The sequence below is a fragment of the Zeus faber genome (assembly GCF_960531495.2).
Source record: "Zeus faber genome assembly, chromosome: 1".
Taxonomy (NCBI): Eukaryota; Metazoa; Chordata; class Actinopteri; order Zeiformes; family Zeidae; genus Zeus; species Zeus faber.
The window spans coordinates 8826980-8844302 of record NC_137193.1 but is presented as its reverse complement, the minus strand read 5'-3'; the positions used below and the strand labels follow the sequence as shown (position 1 = coordinate 8844302).

At 43.6% G+C, this 17323-nt stretch overlaps 1 protein-coding gene across 1 annotated transcript in view; it reads left to right on the top strand.

Annotated features, from left to right (window-relative positions):
• Positions 1 to 1601: 1601 nt before the first annotated feature.
• eps15l1a (epidermal growth factor receptor pathway substrate 15-like 1a) overlaps positions 1602 to 17323 on the top strand; it is a gene marked incomplete at both ends in the record, with an annotated part of 59898 nt that continues 44176 nt past the window's right edge. Inside the window, 11 exons of the mRNA XM_080012714.1 lie at positions 1602 to 1628; positions 6483 to 6524; positions 6641 to 6730; positions 7970 to 8017; positions 8143 to 8238; positions 9607 to 9675; positions 10125 to 10250; positions 10695 to 10754; positions 11793 to 12038; positions 13737 to 13894; positions 16024 to 16180. Of these exons, the coding sequence (XP_079868840.1) occupies positions 1602 to 1628; positions 6483 to 6524; positions 6641 to 6730; positions 7970 to 8017; positions 8143 to 8238; positions 9607 to 9675; positions 10125 to 10250; positions 10695 to 10754; positions 11793 to 12038; positions 13737 to 13894; positions 16024 to 16180 (1119 nt within the window). The remainder of the gene's footprint in view (positions 1629 to 6482; positions 6525 to 6640; positions 6731 to 7969; positions 8018 to 8142; positions 8239 to 9606; positions 9676 to 10124; positions 10251 to 10694; positions 10755 to 11792; positions 12039 to 13736; positions 13895 to 16023; positions 16181 to 17323) is intronic.

The following is a 17323-nucleotide window of genomic DNA, read 5'->3' as shown; positions in this document are numbered from 1 at the left end:
CTTCACTGCCCTTGCTGATGGAAGGAGGTTTTCACTCAAAATCTCACGATACATGGCCCCATTCATTCTTTCCTTTACACGGATCAGTCGTCGTGGTCCCTTTGCAGACAAACAGCCCCAAAGCATGATGTTTCCACCCCCATGCTTCACAGTAGGTATGGTGTTCTTTGGATGCAACTCAGCTTTCTTTCTCCTCCAAACACGACAAGTTCAGTTTTTACCAAAAAGTTCTATTTTGGTTTCATCTGACCATATGACATTCTCCCAATCCTCTTCTGGATCATCCAAATGCTCTCTAGCAAACTTCAGACGGGCCTGGACATGTACTGGCTTAAGCAGGGGGACACGTCTGGCACTGCAGGATTTGAGTCCCTGGCGGCGTAGTGTGTTACTGATGGTAGCCTTTGTTACTTTGGTCCCAGCTCTCTGCAGGTCATTCACTAGGTCCCCCCGTGTGGTTCTGGGATGTTTGCTCACCGTTCTTGTGATCATTTTGACCCCAAGGAGTGAGATCTTGCGTGGAGCCCCAGATGGAGGGAGTTTATCAGTGGTCTTGTACGTCTTCCATTTTCTAATAATTGCTCCCACAGTTGATTTCTTCACAACAAGCTGCTTACCTATTGCAGATTCAGTCTTCCCAGCCTGGTGCAGGTCTACAATTTTGTTTCTGGTGTCCTTTGGCAGCTCTTTGGTCTTGGCCATAGTGGAGTTTGGAGTGTGACTGTTTGAGGTTGTGGACAGGTGTCTTTTATACTGATAACGAGTTCAAACAGTTGCCATCAATACAGGTAATGAGTGGAGGACAGAGGAGCCTCTCAAAGAAAAAGTTACAGGTCTGTGAAAGCCAGAAATCTTGCTTGTTTGTAGGTGACCAAATACTTATTTTACAGAGGAATTTACCAATGAATTCATTAAAAATCCTACAATGTGATTTCCTGGATTCTTTCCCCCCCCATTCTGTCTCTCATAGTTGAAGTGAACCTATGATGAAAACGACAGGCCTCTCTCATCTTTTTAAGTGGGAGAACTTGCACAATTGGTGGCTGACTAAATACTTTTTTGCCCCACTGTAGATAGATAGATAGATAGATTGATGGATAGATAGATATGTAGACAGACAGACAGACATACAGACAGATAGATAGATAGATATGTAGACAGACAGACAGACAGATAGATAGATAGATAGATACGTAGTTGGACAGACAGACAGACAGACAGACAGCCAGATAGATAGATAGATAGATACGTAGTTGGACAGACAGACAGACAGACGGACAGACAGATAGACAGATAGATAGATAAATAGATATGTAGACAGACGGACAGACAGTTAGACAGATAGATAGACAGATAAATAATATACATTCAGGAAAATATACATTCAACATAACAGCCATCCGTACATCATAGAAACGTGGCAATATGCGACAAATGTAAACGAAAACCAACAGAAACAGTTCAACAAAAAACAAAAAACACGCATCAACATCCCACCGAGCGGGGACGGGGGCCGCCGGGGGCCGCTGGGGGGCGCGCCGCGCCGCCGCGCAGGGGACTCGGCCACTCAGGGTGTGCGCGTTCCCGCAGCAACAGGGAAGATGGCAGCCCTCACATCTCTCTCCCAGGTAACGATGCTTCCTTCGCGTTTGCGCTCCGGCCTCGGGCCGCGAGGGTGGCCGGCGTGAGCCCCGCGGCGTCGCGGATCGCCCGACACGGTCGCGCCTGTGACGGCGGCTCGGGTGGAAGGGGAAGGAGACGTCGGCCCCAGGTCGGCGTGCTGCCGCCGCGGCGAGGCCTCGTTGCATTCGAGAGATAGCGGTTCGGATGCGGCGCTGCTAGCGTTTAGCTTTAGCATTTAGCTCAGCCCAACACCAGCTGTCTGCTGCTGGGGAGGCTGGAGCAACTCGCTAGACGTTTGGTGTCGCTGTTTTTTTTCCCCCCCCATTTATGAGTTAAAAGAAAAAGGCCTTTTTTTCTACTTGTTGTTGGGCTTTTATGGAGGCTTGCGTTCTGTTGTGTTGCATTTCCGCCCCCCTCTCGCTGTTTATCTGATCCCCTCACTGCCTCTACGTGTGTGTGTGTGTGTGTGTGTGTGTGTGTGTGTGTGTGTGTGTGTGTGTGTGTGTGTGTGTGTGTGTCCGTCCCCTCCAGTCACCAGTTCATTTACTCTCCTTTCTTCGTTCGTTCACCTCCGACTTCACACTCTGCGGCTTCAAACACCTCGTCCCACGTCCGACCCCAGACCCCAGCCCCATGAATCCCACCCATGTCAAAAAAAAAAAGTCCCTGCGTGTCTCCCCGTCTGAATTCCTCTTCCAGCTCCTTCCCCAAAAAGCAGCAAACAGTGAGACAAACAGTGCTTTGTTCAGCCTGCTATGTCCAATCCTAAAACTAATCTCGATATCATGGTCTCTTGGTGTCTATTCCTCCCTATGTTGTGTGTTGTGCACAGTCCATCCCTTCCCGGCGCCGTTCCAGTAATCCCTGCCACCTCGGTGTCGCTTTCCACCCACGTTGAGTCACTCTCACTGTTTATCCGTGCCTCTTTGGCCACTCCGCCCGCCTCTTCGTTCCCTTTCCTCCGCCTTTCCTTTTCCCTTTCACCTGCATGGCCTGGCACCCACTTGGTAAAAGCTCCAATGCCATTTGATCACAATCATTCCCACCGTAAAGGCATTCAAGCTTGTCATTCCCTCCATCTGTGTATGTATGTGGGAAATGTTCTGGCCGCCTTTCACGGATGCGAGTTTGGAACGGAACCTGTCAGGTTGGAGGGCTTGAAATGGTTGGACTTATCGCGCTGACCCTCACGCCCAGCCCTCTGCAGTTGCATTTCCCATCCACCCAGAAAGTTTTCTCCCGGGGTCCCCGTCCCGCGCTTCCAGCATGTCCGTAGCACAGACTGGCCCGATGGCCCTGCGGGTTCATCTGGGCGCCTGTGCTCAATTGTTTCCTCCGTCTACACAAGGGCGTCTCCCGCTCTTCTTCTTCTACTTGTGTTTTAACGACTCACGTCCGATTTTAATGTTGCTAAATGCTCTTACAGTCATATTATATGAGGCTGTCAGGGCAGTTTGCACAGCCCTGGCGTCCAGCAGAGCATTGTTGTGGATGAAGGTCTGTACTCCTGTCCCGCTCTGGCTGCTCTGCTCGCCTCACCCAGGCTGGGATGAACGACGCTGCTGTAATACCTTTAGTCTTTTATTACCCCCAAGACCTTGTCACGATTGCAGACATCTCAAAGCATAACTTCATTATTTGTTATTATTTTTATTTATTACAATATAATATTATAATATTTAAACTTGTATAGTGTTACATCATTTTCTAACTTTTAATCTTGGCACTTTTCAGGATAAAAGTATCTAAAAAACGAATCAATATTGATCTACGTTTGAAGCAGAAATTTGTGAGAAACTGTCCTAATTTCATTAGTTTCAGGCGCGGGCCGCTTTGTCATCTGAAGTTTTTAGTCCAAGCGTCGCCGAGCGGAACTCATTCCCCTCCAGCAACTTGCATGTGTGACACCTAGACAGATAACTTGAGCCAGTGCTGCGTTTTAAGGAAACTTGGAAAACTAACTTGCGCTGTGTTTTAAAAAACATCTGACACGAACAGCCACTCATGCAGAGCAGAGAAACAACCATCTGACGCGAACAGCCAATCGTACAGCAGGAGCGCCGGTGCTTCCTCTGCTCTCTCCCCGGTCGGACAGCGGCGGCAGCGGCGGCAGCGACGGCGGCAGCACGCAGCGGGGATGAGGCCCCCAGAGCTGACACGGCGTGTCTTCCTCAAACAGCAATTTGAACTCAAACTCGCCCCCTTCCCCACCTGGTGTGGCCCCCAGCCCCGCAAAAGGGGAGTAATTAAAGAAAGAATCCACAATTTTCAGTGACGTCGGGTCTGAGACGGCGAAAGAGAGTCCCTGGGTCCGTCCGAACATCCCCGTTTATAATCGCGGAGCGCAGATTTGGGAACCTGGGATTACGGAACCTCGGAAACCAATAATACTTACCTAACATGACTAAATTGGACCCCTTGTATTGCTGCCTGCAGCTATATTTATAATTAATATTATATCATATAATATTTAATATTATATTTTATATACTATGTATTTATCATATTTTATACATGATACTTTTTATATTCTGATTACATTATTATTTATTATATATAATAATATCTTTCTAATTGGTGATGGGAGGTTGTATCCCACAATCATAAAGTAATCGATTTTATTCTGTTTTATATTCTGAAAACAATAAGTATGTTGCTTGGATAAATTAAGCATTGTGCTAAATTGAATGTGCAGGCTAGATTTAACAACATAACAAACATGTAGTGGGCTCCATTAAATTGTCCCGCGGACCCCATGTGGCCCCCGGGCCGGTAGTTTGAGTCGTCCCCGCGTATATGGGTTTTCCCAAAAAATCCTGTCTGCACCAACAGTGTTTTTGAAAATATCTCCGTCCACAAGAGAATGCAAAAATGATTGAAAACACCCACATAAGCATGCCAGGCCAGTGGTGAATACACAGCATGGAGTACTTTATACTGCAGACGGAGAGGTGGATTGAGAACTATTAGGTGCAGTGTATTATACGCATCTGCATGCTGGTGTAAAGATGAAGTACTGCTAGGTTGACTAAACATGTAATTACCCACCAGTACTAGCCAACAGCCACACGTAAACACACCGTGTTCCGCCTTTGTTTGTAGGTTTCTGGCGCACGCTCAATTTGTGAAAGAACAATTGCGCATGTGTGAGTCGAGGTCATGGCGTCGTCGTCTGGCCAAACCTCTGTTTCACCGGCTCACACGAATACGCAGAAAACAGAGCTCTGAAAAATCTCCACCCTGGAAGGAGTTTTTCGGAAGCTTAAGTTTTCAGCGACCCGAAACGCCGTTTTGGTGTGGACGGGAGGCCAAAATGCAGAGAAAGTAAAAGTATGTAAGCACTTGTTCATATATGTACTTAAATAGCCTATAATGTGTCATAAAGCACCACTGCAGCTTTTTTTGCAGATAATGCTTATGCAGATCCTGATTATAATATGCAAAAAAAAATAGTAATTTACAAAGAAATGGGGCTGATGAATGACTGATGAGCAGTTTGATAGATCCAGTCCCTAGTTTTGATATATAAATAAAAATCTAAAATTATTTCACCATTAGGAATGTATCTTAAAAACTATACATATCTGCTTTGAAATGCAGTGAATTAATAGTCAAAAGTCAAACAAACAATGTACTTAAGTACAGTTAGGAAGTCTTTGTACATGTCTTTGTCTATGTTTTTAAAATTACCCGTATACGCGTGCAGTTCTTCAGCTTCCCGCACTCACTTTCAACAGGGAGTCTTGACTTCTATTTTGAGTCTAATGTCTTCACAGTTTGAGCCACAAAAAGTATTTTTTTAGTATTTTTTTTTTTAACGACATGACACATTTAACCCCAGCCAGCGCTTGGTATAATGTATGTTATAAAAGCAAAATCCATTACTTCACGTTGAGTGGTGGGGAAATGAATTAATCTGTGTATTAACCTGTCCATGTTAGAGCAGTGTGCTGGGCTGGGATGGACCTGAAAGGCTGCTTGTGGTGTTGTGTTTGCAGAGAGTGCGTCTTACATGGTGTTATTGCTTCCCGGACAAGATTAATCACAAAACAGGTTCCATCCCTATCCAAACTATATCTGAATAAACAAATAAGAGCGTCGGGACTCATAGCCTTTCGCAGACAAGCGCGTACCTTCCAGGGAGTGGAAATTATTAATATTTTGGCCGATTGGAAAAACGTACGCGCCCATGTACAATAACAACATCATGTGATGTCTTTGTGACGTCACAGCTCTCTCCCTATAAAGCCGAGCGTTCAAACACATGGTGCGTGTGCGGCATGAAAGAATATGACAACTTTCTCACCTCCCTCCTGAATGGGTCCCATGTCCTTAAATGGTCTTGACATGAAAGCACTCAATTGCAGATACTTGAACGTACACACACGCACACACACACACGCACACACACACACACACACACACACACGCACACATGGCCTGTTCACTTTTACAATGTCACCAGGAATTGGCTCGTTGTTCTTATTGATATTATTATTATTATATTTTATTTTTATGATTATTATTGTTATTATCGCAGCTGTCTGAACGCCATCGGCTGGGAACTCCTAACTGCTCCAGCACAGTTTCTGACCTCCGAGGTCCTGCTTTGAGATAGTAGTTTCCTCTTCCTCAACAAATTTTGATACTGATACAGCGTCCTGGCTTATTATTTTTAGTAGCTATTCTATTCTTAATACAGCGCAGACCCCATTCCTTTGTTTGTGAATTTGACTGGCTTGTTGTCTACCGGCTTTTTATCCACAGGTTTTGTGCGGGAATTTACAAACAGCCTAGCGTACCTGTGTGTTTAGGTTCATTATTGATTTTTAACAGCAACCTTCCTTTTTTTGCTGTAGTTGTCAAGTGGGAACCCACTATACGAGAGCTTTTACAGACAGGTAAGATGCTCCGCTACATCCGTGTAAAGACGGAACTATACATGTTAACAATAATATGATAAACTATTTATGACTTTTGATTATTCTTACAAGCCAATCTTTTATTTGTTCCCAAGGTGGACCCTGGGAATACGGGGAGAGTCGGGCCGACGGAAGCTGCGTTGTTCCTTAAGAAATCTGGACTTCCCGATATCACATTAGGAAAGGTGGGTGACAGGAGGCAGAGGTCCAACATCAGATGTTGACCATTTCCTTCCACAGCTTTTTGAATCGAACAAATCGAATTGAATCTCTTGAGGACAAAATTGATTTTCGCGGAGACGTATGAGTTGGCCTCGTATGTTATCACACGGGGAATCTGTGAATCGGCAACCTCTGAAGGCGCTCGTCAAACGCTCTTCCTGGATTACGCATTGGAAATAATCTCATATGAGTGTTTTTTTTTTTTTTTGCTACAACCTCAACGCCGTTTCCTGGTCAATTTGACTTGACGCAAACTTTCCCTCTCGGCCGGTATCGTGCGCCGACGTACCAAACGGTCGCTAACCGAGACAACGGCCTAATGCTCAGCTCTTCCATTAGTGTGGGCAGTAATATGAGCTTCACGCTTACGGGAACAGAGGGGAGTTGATGGGAAAGGCAAGCATGTGTTTTTTCATGGAAGGGGTAAAGCCATGCTTTCCTGCTCCATTTTTATGGAATGAGTTCTTTGGATCAATTTGATCCTTTTCCTTGGTTGTTCAGCTGGAGGCGTCGCACGCTTGGTGACGATGTGATTTTGGGTGTTTCAGAGCCACTGTAACCGATGATAAACGAACGCCGATTCTAGCCAACACTAGGCCGCTAGATAGCGTCGCTAATGGAGGGCGACAGTGACTGCAGTGACCACTCAAACTCAAGTTTGTAGGTGGCGGCTTTTTAGTACTTTTACCTGGGTTCTTACCAGGTGCTTGAGGTGCTTGATGTGCTTGAATTTTGTCCTCGTAAATGTGCTGAAATGCCTTGAAAATAGACTCTTTTGTGCTGAATTGCTTGAAAAGTCCTTGGAAAAAAACCACGATCATTCAGAACCTGTGATTTTCCCCCTGGTTTTGTTATTCAAATCGTAACGTAAAAAAAAAAAAATCCTAAATGGCTTTTACGACATTGATTATGCCAGGGAAATATAGTACATTTAATCTAGCATTGTTGGACATTTATAATAGTCGATGACAAAGATAATATATACTAATCTAAATAATAGAAAATGAGAGTAAGATTATATTATATTTAAATGAATCAAGTTCACACTGAAAAAAAAATTGTGGTTAAAAGTCATTGAATTTCATTTTGTAATACAGAATGAACCCCGTTTTTACTTCTTGCTCAAAAATACATGGCGCTGAATTATTTGCGCATTCTCTTGAGTGGCTCCTATTTCTTTGTTTGTTTGTCTCGTTTATCAGATCTGGGATTTGGCCGACCCCGATGGTAAAGGCTATCTGGATAAACAGGTAAGAGAGGAAAACGTAAACTGAACCACGTGCGCGTACCTGTATCTTAACGTGCATATCAGTGTGAGGGGAAATTGATCGATTAAGGGTTGATGTTTCACACCGTCCGTCCGTGTCCGTCCCAGGGATTTTACGTGGCCCTGCGGCTGGTGGCGTGCGCTCAGAGTGGACAGGACGTGAGCCTCTCCAGCCTCCACCTCACCGCCCCTCCTCCCAAGTTTGTGAGTACAGCTTCACCCTTAAACACGTCTTTTCTAGCGGAGTTTAGCTTCCGCTGTGGGACTTGACAACAGTGGAAGCCGCACTTAGGTTTCCCCCTTAACGGTAGGGGAGTCAAAATTAAAGTGAAACAGAAGTTTGCTGGTAGTGTGGATAGTGAGAATGTTTCCTGGGATGCGGTCAAAGGAGCTTATAGCAGTCGACCTGCTTCGTCTGTAGAATCATTAACGGATGGGTTTTCGTGTTTATAGGGTCGCTTTTTATTTACAGAGGAGATAATGTGACTTTTTGTGATAATGTGGGGGGGGGGGAACCCCTTCGGATGGGTTTGGTGGATTCATACAAGTCATCCAAATTGATGTGAAAAAAGCAACATTCACTGAAAAGAGAGATGTAATGACTGTAATAACCTTGCTCTACTGCCGTCCACTGCTGCCTGTGCGCACACGAGTAATTGCACCAAGGCATGTGCAGCGTTCTGGTTCAGACTGGAACAGCAATATTTAAATATCACTAATGCAAAAAATGTATTTATTTTGGGGAGCACATTTTGCGGTTTGCTGTCCATATCTTATATGTTAAAGTGGTTGCCAAAGGGGGCAACCAGAGGCCACAAAATGGTTGCCAGTTGACCCAATCTGGTTGCCGAGGGCAACCGTTACTGTCGAGCCCTGATCTCATAGTGAAATTCAGCAATGAAAAAACGACAAACTGTAGAATATTCGTGGGATGTACTGTGAGCACGTTTTAATTATATTTGACCAAATCATGATTATTTTTCCATGTTCCCTGTGATAACTATTAACTGTTTTGTGAAAATACTAAGTGCCTTTCATATCTAGCCATAAAATATATATATATATATATATATATATGTAATTCCTTGAGACTGTTGAGTTTTAGTGATGTTTGTTAGTTTAGTGTCTGTTGCAACTTGGTCTGAATGCTGGAAATGACAGAATATCCCACTGTCATCGACTTATAATGGATAACAATGAGATCAATAACAGATATATAGATATACTATTATAAATAATAGACAATGAGATTAAGCTTATATTATGTTTTAATTACATTTGTTTTGCCTGAAGTCCTTAAAAACGAAGAAAAATGTGCTTAAAAAGTGCTTGAAAGTCCTTGAGTTTTATTTTGTAATGCTAGAATGAACCCTGTTGAACTAAACATCATCAAATTTGTATTAAATATCAAATAGTCTTTTTGAAATAATAACAATAATAATAATAATAAAAAAACAAAACTGTACAATAAAAAAACAGACAAATGCCAAGCTGCTGACCTCCCTGCTTTTTCGGTAGACATTGAATTTTGCAGAGTGTAGCATTAATCCAGGAAATCTCTCTTATTTTTAGAAGGACACAAGCAGCCCATCTCTAAGCAGCACAGCTCCCATCCCCAGCGAGCATCACTGGGCTGTCAGGGTGAGTGGCAAATTCTGTTCACTAAGTCTGTCTACACACACACACACACACACACACACACACACACACACACACACTGAAAAGCATGTTGCAATAAAGAAGTTCTTTTCATTAGTGAGCAAACAGCTCTTTGACTTGCAAATTTCCGAAATTGTACCTGTCAATGTTTATTAGCACTGGTTACAGAAAGAGTTTTTATCTTACAAATCTCCGCGTTGGCGGGAAGTTTGCCAAATCAGCCGAGTAGTTAATTGTAAGGATGTGTGTAAAACTTTATTTTAGATTAATTTGTATACTGTAGACTTTTACCGCCTCTTATGATTCAACCTATTTAACCTATCCTTTAATGCTTGTTTCTCACCGTCAGTATTTACTCAGCCCAGGTACATTTTGAATGTATGTAGCCCAAATAAGTTGACGTTACATTTTGGATGCTTCCCTTTCTCAAGCCCGAGGAGAAGAGTAAATTCGATGGGATCTTTGAAAGCCTCGTGCCGGTCAATGGACTACTGTCAGGGGAGAAGGTCAAACCTGTCCTGATCAACTCCAAGCTACCTCTGGACGTCCTCGGAAAGGTACCCACTTTCAGGCATTTACACATGTCCTGTCTACTTTTAGTATTTTCATTCATTTTTTTTATTGACGTTTTCATTTTAGCCTCATCGACTGAAGGGCTTTTCAACACAAGTACGGAGCAGCTAGAATTCGATTGTGCTTATTGTTCTTATTCACGCTAATGCTCGTATGTCAATCGAATATTTTCCCGCAGTCATCTGTCGTGAAGTTTAAGGACCTTATTTGGCATCAAATTGAGCTTTACCCCGATTGCTCATACATATTTTATGAGACAATATTAAAAATCCATTTATTGTATAATCAGGAAAATGCTCAGGGCTAATGGCCGGGTTTTTAAGGGGTGGCTATGCAGGCAATCTTTTACTACCACAACATTATATAACTATTTACAGTCCTTTAAGTCCTTTACATAGTTATTCAACATGTTGTCTTGTTGCCTGTAGGTGTGGGACCTGAGTGACATAGATAAAGATGGACATCTGGACAAGGACGAGTTTGCGGTGGTGAGCTACACATCTCTCTCTCTTACGTGCCAACCCCCCCCCCCTCCCGGATAGAGTTGTCTAGACCTGATGGGTGAACTTCTGGGAGCGAGGGTGCAAGGCCCCGTCATTGATAACAAAAATAACACTGTAAAAGCTTTGTAAAACAGCGATAAACCCAAAGACGGGGTGCACCAGGTCGCATGGCAGATATCACAGGGGTTGGTACTAACAGTTGCCCGATTGCCCAGGGCAAATACAATGTGCCTTGTGTAAAATGAAAAATAAATTAATTATAACTTATTAAAAAAAGAGCCTTTTTTTTTTAGAAGTAAAAAATGTTAATCTAACTATAAAGCGAAGAGACAGATTTATTCTATATTTTTATTTTCTCCGGGTATTTACATAGATGAGAAAGTTCTTCAGGTGAGGGTTTGGCACCCTTGAGTACAGACCATGATTGTTAAGGAATAAAAAGCTTAAAAGTCAGAAAAAAGGCAGAATAAAAAATAACAATAAAATTGGACAACATTTTTAATTACAATTTTAAATAACCAAAAATACAAAACATAATTTGTCTGGTATTTGAGATAAACAAATATGTATAAATGCGATAGAAAATAAATACATTTGTGTGATGGTATATAGGTAAAAAATTATAATGTGAATTATTACTTTGTGCTAACTAGCTTATTGCATTGTGTACAGTGTAACACTAGTGTTTTTGCACAAGTAATATATACACACACTCCGTACAAGTATAGAGGCAAACAGCCACGCAAAGCAGGAACAGAATCTAGCTTTAACACAACAAGGAATTTGATGACCCACGGTGCAAAATGTGTCCATGAAAATCTCCGTGCGACGATTTATTTTGTGGGGAAATTTTCACTTTGAATTACTATTTGCACTGGAATTTTCCTTCCCAAGCCCAAAAAACAATACCGCATTCGGTTGACGGAAAAAGTTGAAAGACCGTTACGCGACGGAAGCTGTGCCTTTTCCGAGCGTCCAGAAGACGAGACGGATCCAATTTAAACCCTCCCCCTCCCCCGACAGGCCATGCACCTGGTCTACCGGGCGCTGGAGAAGGAGCCCGTCCCGGCTCTGCTCCCCTCCTCCCTCATCCCGCCGTCCAAGAGGAAGAAGGGCCTGGGCGTCGCCGTGCAGGGCTCGGTGCCCAGCCTGCCTGCCAGCCCCCCGCCGCCCAAGGACTCCCTGCGCTCCACCCCCTCGCACGGCAGCATGAACTCCCTCAACAGCGCGGGCAGCCTGTCCCCCAAGCACTCGCTCAAATCGGGACAGGTACACGCACGCACACACACACACGCGCACACGCACACACACACACACACTCCCGCTCTCTTTTCATTTCACAGTTTGGGCGGACGATAAACAAAAACAATTCTCAATGTACAGTATATAGAGGAAACCCTTATTACTACTATATGTCCTTGATAATTGATAGGTACATAACTTAGGGGTAGCACAGCATGCAGGTGATTTACAGTAGAAGGAGGGAAGCAACGCCCATTAACTGAGCTAAAGCGAATCATTCGATTTGGTTTTCCCAAAAGAAGCAGATCTCAAATCTCTCTGCTGTCAATGTGTAAACGTCCAGAACGCTACTAAGCCTGCCAGAAACGTTCTTAATATTTTTGCTTTACTGCTTGTTGTGATTGTCTTTTTTATGAATGAGGGTCTTCATTTATTTCCAAAATGATAAACAAAATTATACCAGGGCAGCCATTTTACATGTAATAAGAAAAAAAATATATATACTTAGGACCGTATTATGTAGGGTAAGTTAGTATTAAATATTATGTAGATATATTACTGTTACCATCTACAAATGATTAAGTATTTTTAATTGAACCACATTTAACATTTAATTCAATTTAATTTAAGTATTCTGTGTCAGAAATACACATTTGGCTTTTGTAACAAAGGGAAATTCGACAATTCACTTTTGATGTTTTTAATGTGGATAGACCTCCTGCCTCAGTAGACAGGCATGCCTTTGGGCAGGCGGCTGCCCCGTGCCAACATGGAGGCAAGATCCAGCTCATGTGTGGGGTGTGCAATGGACCAAACCACTGTGAGGCATGTGAGGAGGGGGGCACAATCTTGCAAAACCTTAAACGACATTGTTTTGCGTGCTTCAGTGCATATCATTATTATTATATTATTATATTAATTAAAAGTTTATAGTTGTGTTAACATTGACATATTGAGGGGGACAACTCTCTGTTTTTCCCAGGAAGGGGAGGGTCCGGAGCCCCCCGCTCTCCCGTAATTTCCACCCCTGCTTGTGTCATGTGACGCTTTTTACCCCTATAGAAAATGTATTGCAAATCTAAAAATCATACTCATAGCGGGCGGTCACGATCAGGAATTCATTTCAATCAACAGTTTTATTGTCTTGTTAAATTGATTTCATACCACTATCACAGCAGAGAGACAGTGACATAATACACACCCACCTTAAGAATTCTTTGACATTGGACCTTGGAACTACCAGGAAAAAATTGGCTAGGCAGTCAGTTTTGCTCAGCTGAACCGATGGAAACACGCCTAATTCACATTTCATTTATTGGATTGTTTCTACCATCGGCTTAAAATCCCCTTGACATTTGCGCGAAAAACCTGTGGAAATGCCCTGTGTTCATTTCTAAAGACCATCGAACCAAATGAACACATAGTTCCACGTGCCTTTCCAAACTCTCCACCGGCCCAATGAATTAATCTACGGTTCATAAGAATGTGCCATAACGCCGCCGCGCTTGTATGCTATTGACATATGGACAAAGTGGAACCTCAGTGGCTCATTGACTCAACAAAGTGTAGCGCGACGCCAGGAATATCTGATTCATGCAGTTAGGCAGAAAGTCAGTACGGTGTCTTCAGCAGGCAGTTCAAGCCACTGCGGGGTTCTCATCCTGCACCTTACCGCCACCGCCTCTCCAGTCACACTCATTCTCTCTCTCTCTCTCTTCCCCGTAGCACACTCTGCATTGGGTGGTGCCGGTGTCGGAGCGCGGCCGCTACGACGACATCTTCCTGAAGACGGACTCTGACATGGACGGCTTTGTGAGCGGGCAGGAGGTCAAGGACATCTTCATGCACTCGGGGCTTCACCAGAACATCCTGGCCCACATATGGTACGGGCAGAGCCGGCCCCTCCTCACAGCCCGCACACTTTAGACCCTCCGGCTCCGAACCTGAAGTTTCTTCAGGATCAATATTTGATTTGAGGGCGACGGAGGCAGTGAAGAAAGTCGTACTTTGCTCTTTAATGTTTAGGTAGCTTTTCTAGTAATGTTTTGCAACACAGTCATCATGATGGTTTGTTGGTTTTTTTTACTTTGTTATTTTGTGCATTTTTAATTAATCAGCAATTTAATAATTGCATATTGCAGCTAGGGCTGGCCGGTTGGGCCAAAAAGTTAAATCTCGATTTATTTTTTTATTTTTTTCAAACCAATGGACAATTTTCAATTTGAACCTTGATTCTTTTTCTGTTTTGGCAACATTTAAATCCATGTTTTCTTTATTGACACAATAAAAATAAATTCCATTACCAAGTAGTCTACGGCAGGCCCATGGAAACAAATCACTTGTTACAGAATTAAAAAAAAAAAACAGCCCCGCTTGGCTGTCATTATTGTACAAAGATTTTTTCTTAATCAAATTGGGGAAAAAATGTCTCTTATTGGCCATTTCTAAAAAAAAATTGGAAAATAATTATTTTTTTAAATACTCTCAAACTAAATAACATCCCTTTAACTTTCTAGGAAGTTGTCTACAGGTTTTTTGCCTGTCTACTGCCTCTGGCTTGAGGCAAGCTCTAGGCATGTTACCCCCCGTACGTCCCTCCGTACCACCCCCCGTATTCCCCCCCCGCCCCTCTCCGAAGGGGCACTTGTGGCAGGAATGGAGAGATGTTTCTCGGCCAGATTACTCAGTCTCGGGAAGTCAGCTTCATGTAGCTACCACCTCTGAAGTTACTGTTCGTGGACATCTTTATGGTCCGTCGGGAAAGTGAGAGAGTACGGAGCCCCTTAGACGAGGTGTTCTCAAACTTTTTGAATGGCGACCGCTAAAAAAACCCCAAAAGTACTTCAGACTAACCCTTACTCATGTTGGATCTAACCACAGCACGCGTACAGACCTTCGTGGAGCTGGCACCCATGTGGTGAAATCATGGCCATTCCTGCTGCATTTGTGGCGGAAAAATGATTGTTTGCAGCGTTATGGTTTTTGATATATTTAATATTATGTTGAAATCGTGAGCTGTTTTATTTAACTTTCCACCCCGTCTTCATATCGCTCTAAAATAGTGAATTTCAATTTCTAGTGAAATTTGTGCGGCACGATCCCGTATTTTCACCAATTGCACCGCGTCCCGCAAGCAGACGCAGTGTCCCTCATTTTGATCAATGGAAGCGTCTGCTCTTCCCCCACAGTGTCGGGGATGGGAGTGGAAGAGTGAGTCGCTATGGTTACAGGGATGCTAGGCACACACAGACACACACACAGACACACACACAGACACACACACAGACACAAACACAGACACAAACACAGACACAAACACAGACACAAACACAGACACAAACTCGCGCACCCTGTCTCTTCCTCTCAGTCTCTCTTCCGGAAAATGTCGTCTATAAAGTTATTTGTTGCGCATCTACTTAATTATTTAACAGAATTTTTTTTTTCTCTGGGAATATAAAAATCTGTGGAGTCTGGAACTTTTTTTAAATTGTGGTTTTGCAGTTCAGCCATTGCACAAACCGTAGGAAAGTAAAAATGCAAATTAATCGATTCAGTTGAAAAAATGGGCCAGCACTAATTGCAGAAGTATATTGTAATATGATAAAAATTGACCGGTAGTGGACGAAAAAAACAAACAGCACCTTATCTGATTGAAGCTCGTGTTTGAAACGTGCAGATCCTAACGTGCAGATATCCTCCGAAGAGCCTGTGAATGTTTGGCCTGAAAAAAGCCTCCTCTTAAAAGTAAAGAAACAAACATGCTTGTCCTCCTCCCTCTCCCCGCTACATCACCACTCAACAACCACACAGCACCAATTGCCCTTCCTGGCACGAGTCAGAGCTGTGGGGACGGCGACCTAAGAGATTCAGGATTCAGGATCGGGATTTTTGAGTTCTGAAGTTTAAGGATCAACGCAGCCATTTTGAGAGTTTTAACTTTCATTTTTGTTCCAAGGGGAAATGTCTGATTCCTTTTGTGCCGTTGGCGTTTTTTTCAAATCTTCCCCCGCAGGGCCCTGGCCGACACCCGGCAGATCGGGAAGCTGACCCGGGAGCAGTTTGCGCTGGCCATGCACCTCATCCAGCAGAAGGTCAGTAAGGGGGTCGACCCCCCGCAGGCGCTGACCGCCGACATGATCCCCCCTTCGGAGAGGGGGACGCCCGTGCCGGTACGTCACACACACACACACACACACACACACACACACACACACACACACACACACACACACACACACACACACACACACACATATGGAGTCTTTATGGTTGTATAATTGTCGTGAATTTAACACATCAATATATGACGTGACATTTGCTTTGAATTTAAGACCTTGTGATAAAAGAAGTCTCAACTGGATTTTTGAATTATTTGGTCATTTGAAATGATAATATCAGACCAAAACTAGTTTTCGGATAACACGTTGGATTTTGAGGAATTTTAGGTCACGTCTTCACGTCAGTAAATTTACACTTCGCAACATGGCAGCATCTTTATTCCACGACAGTGCCAAACTGCTGAAATTGAAATGGATTTAACTTTCACCTTAAAATGCATTGTAGTTGTTGTGGTAGGTTGTGTGGGGGTGACCGGTTGTCGTTGTTGTGCGTCCACAGAGCCTGTCTGGCTACATGACACCGGTGGGTTCGGAAATGGCCGCTCTGTCCGAGATGAGAAGGGTGAGTCACCTTCTATCTGCTTCCTTCCTTCCTTCACCATGTTCCCTCTGACGTCCTCGTCTTGGCGAGAGGGAACACGCCAGCCCCAAAGGGCTCAATCAATAAGGTTGTAATATGTTGTCTGTTTCCTGATCCATTTAATCCTGTTTGTGTAGCCACTGCATTGTCCCAACGCTATGCGCTCAGGGTGGTGGTGCGCTCAGGGTGGTGGTGCGCTCAGGGTGGTGCTGTGTTCCGCTGCCCGACAGCTCAATGTGTTTTCTTTTCTGCTGAGACTATATCATTTTACTTTATTTACGGAATCCAAATCTCACAAACAGGGAGGGGTGTCGTGTGACCAGAACGGCCACACTAGTGGAGCAGTGCTCTGGTGTGTGTTGGTTGTGACTTTGAGTGGAGTTTGCATGAACGAGATTATGCTGACAAATAAAAATGACACAAATAAAGGATAGAACCCATCTGATTTTGTTGGCTAGAAATAGCAAACCGCGAATCATGGACAACCATTTATGGTGTGTGGTTAAATCGTGCTTGTATTATAATATAGTATTATTATATAATATATTATACCATAGGGTGTATGTAGTTAAAATAAACTGTTCCGCCTTGATAGCGGCGCTCCCTTATGGTCA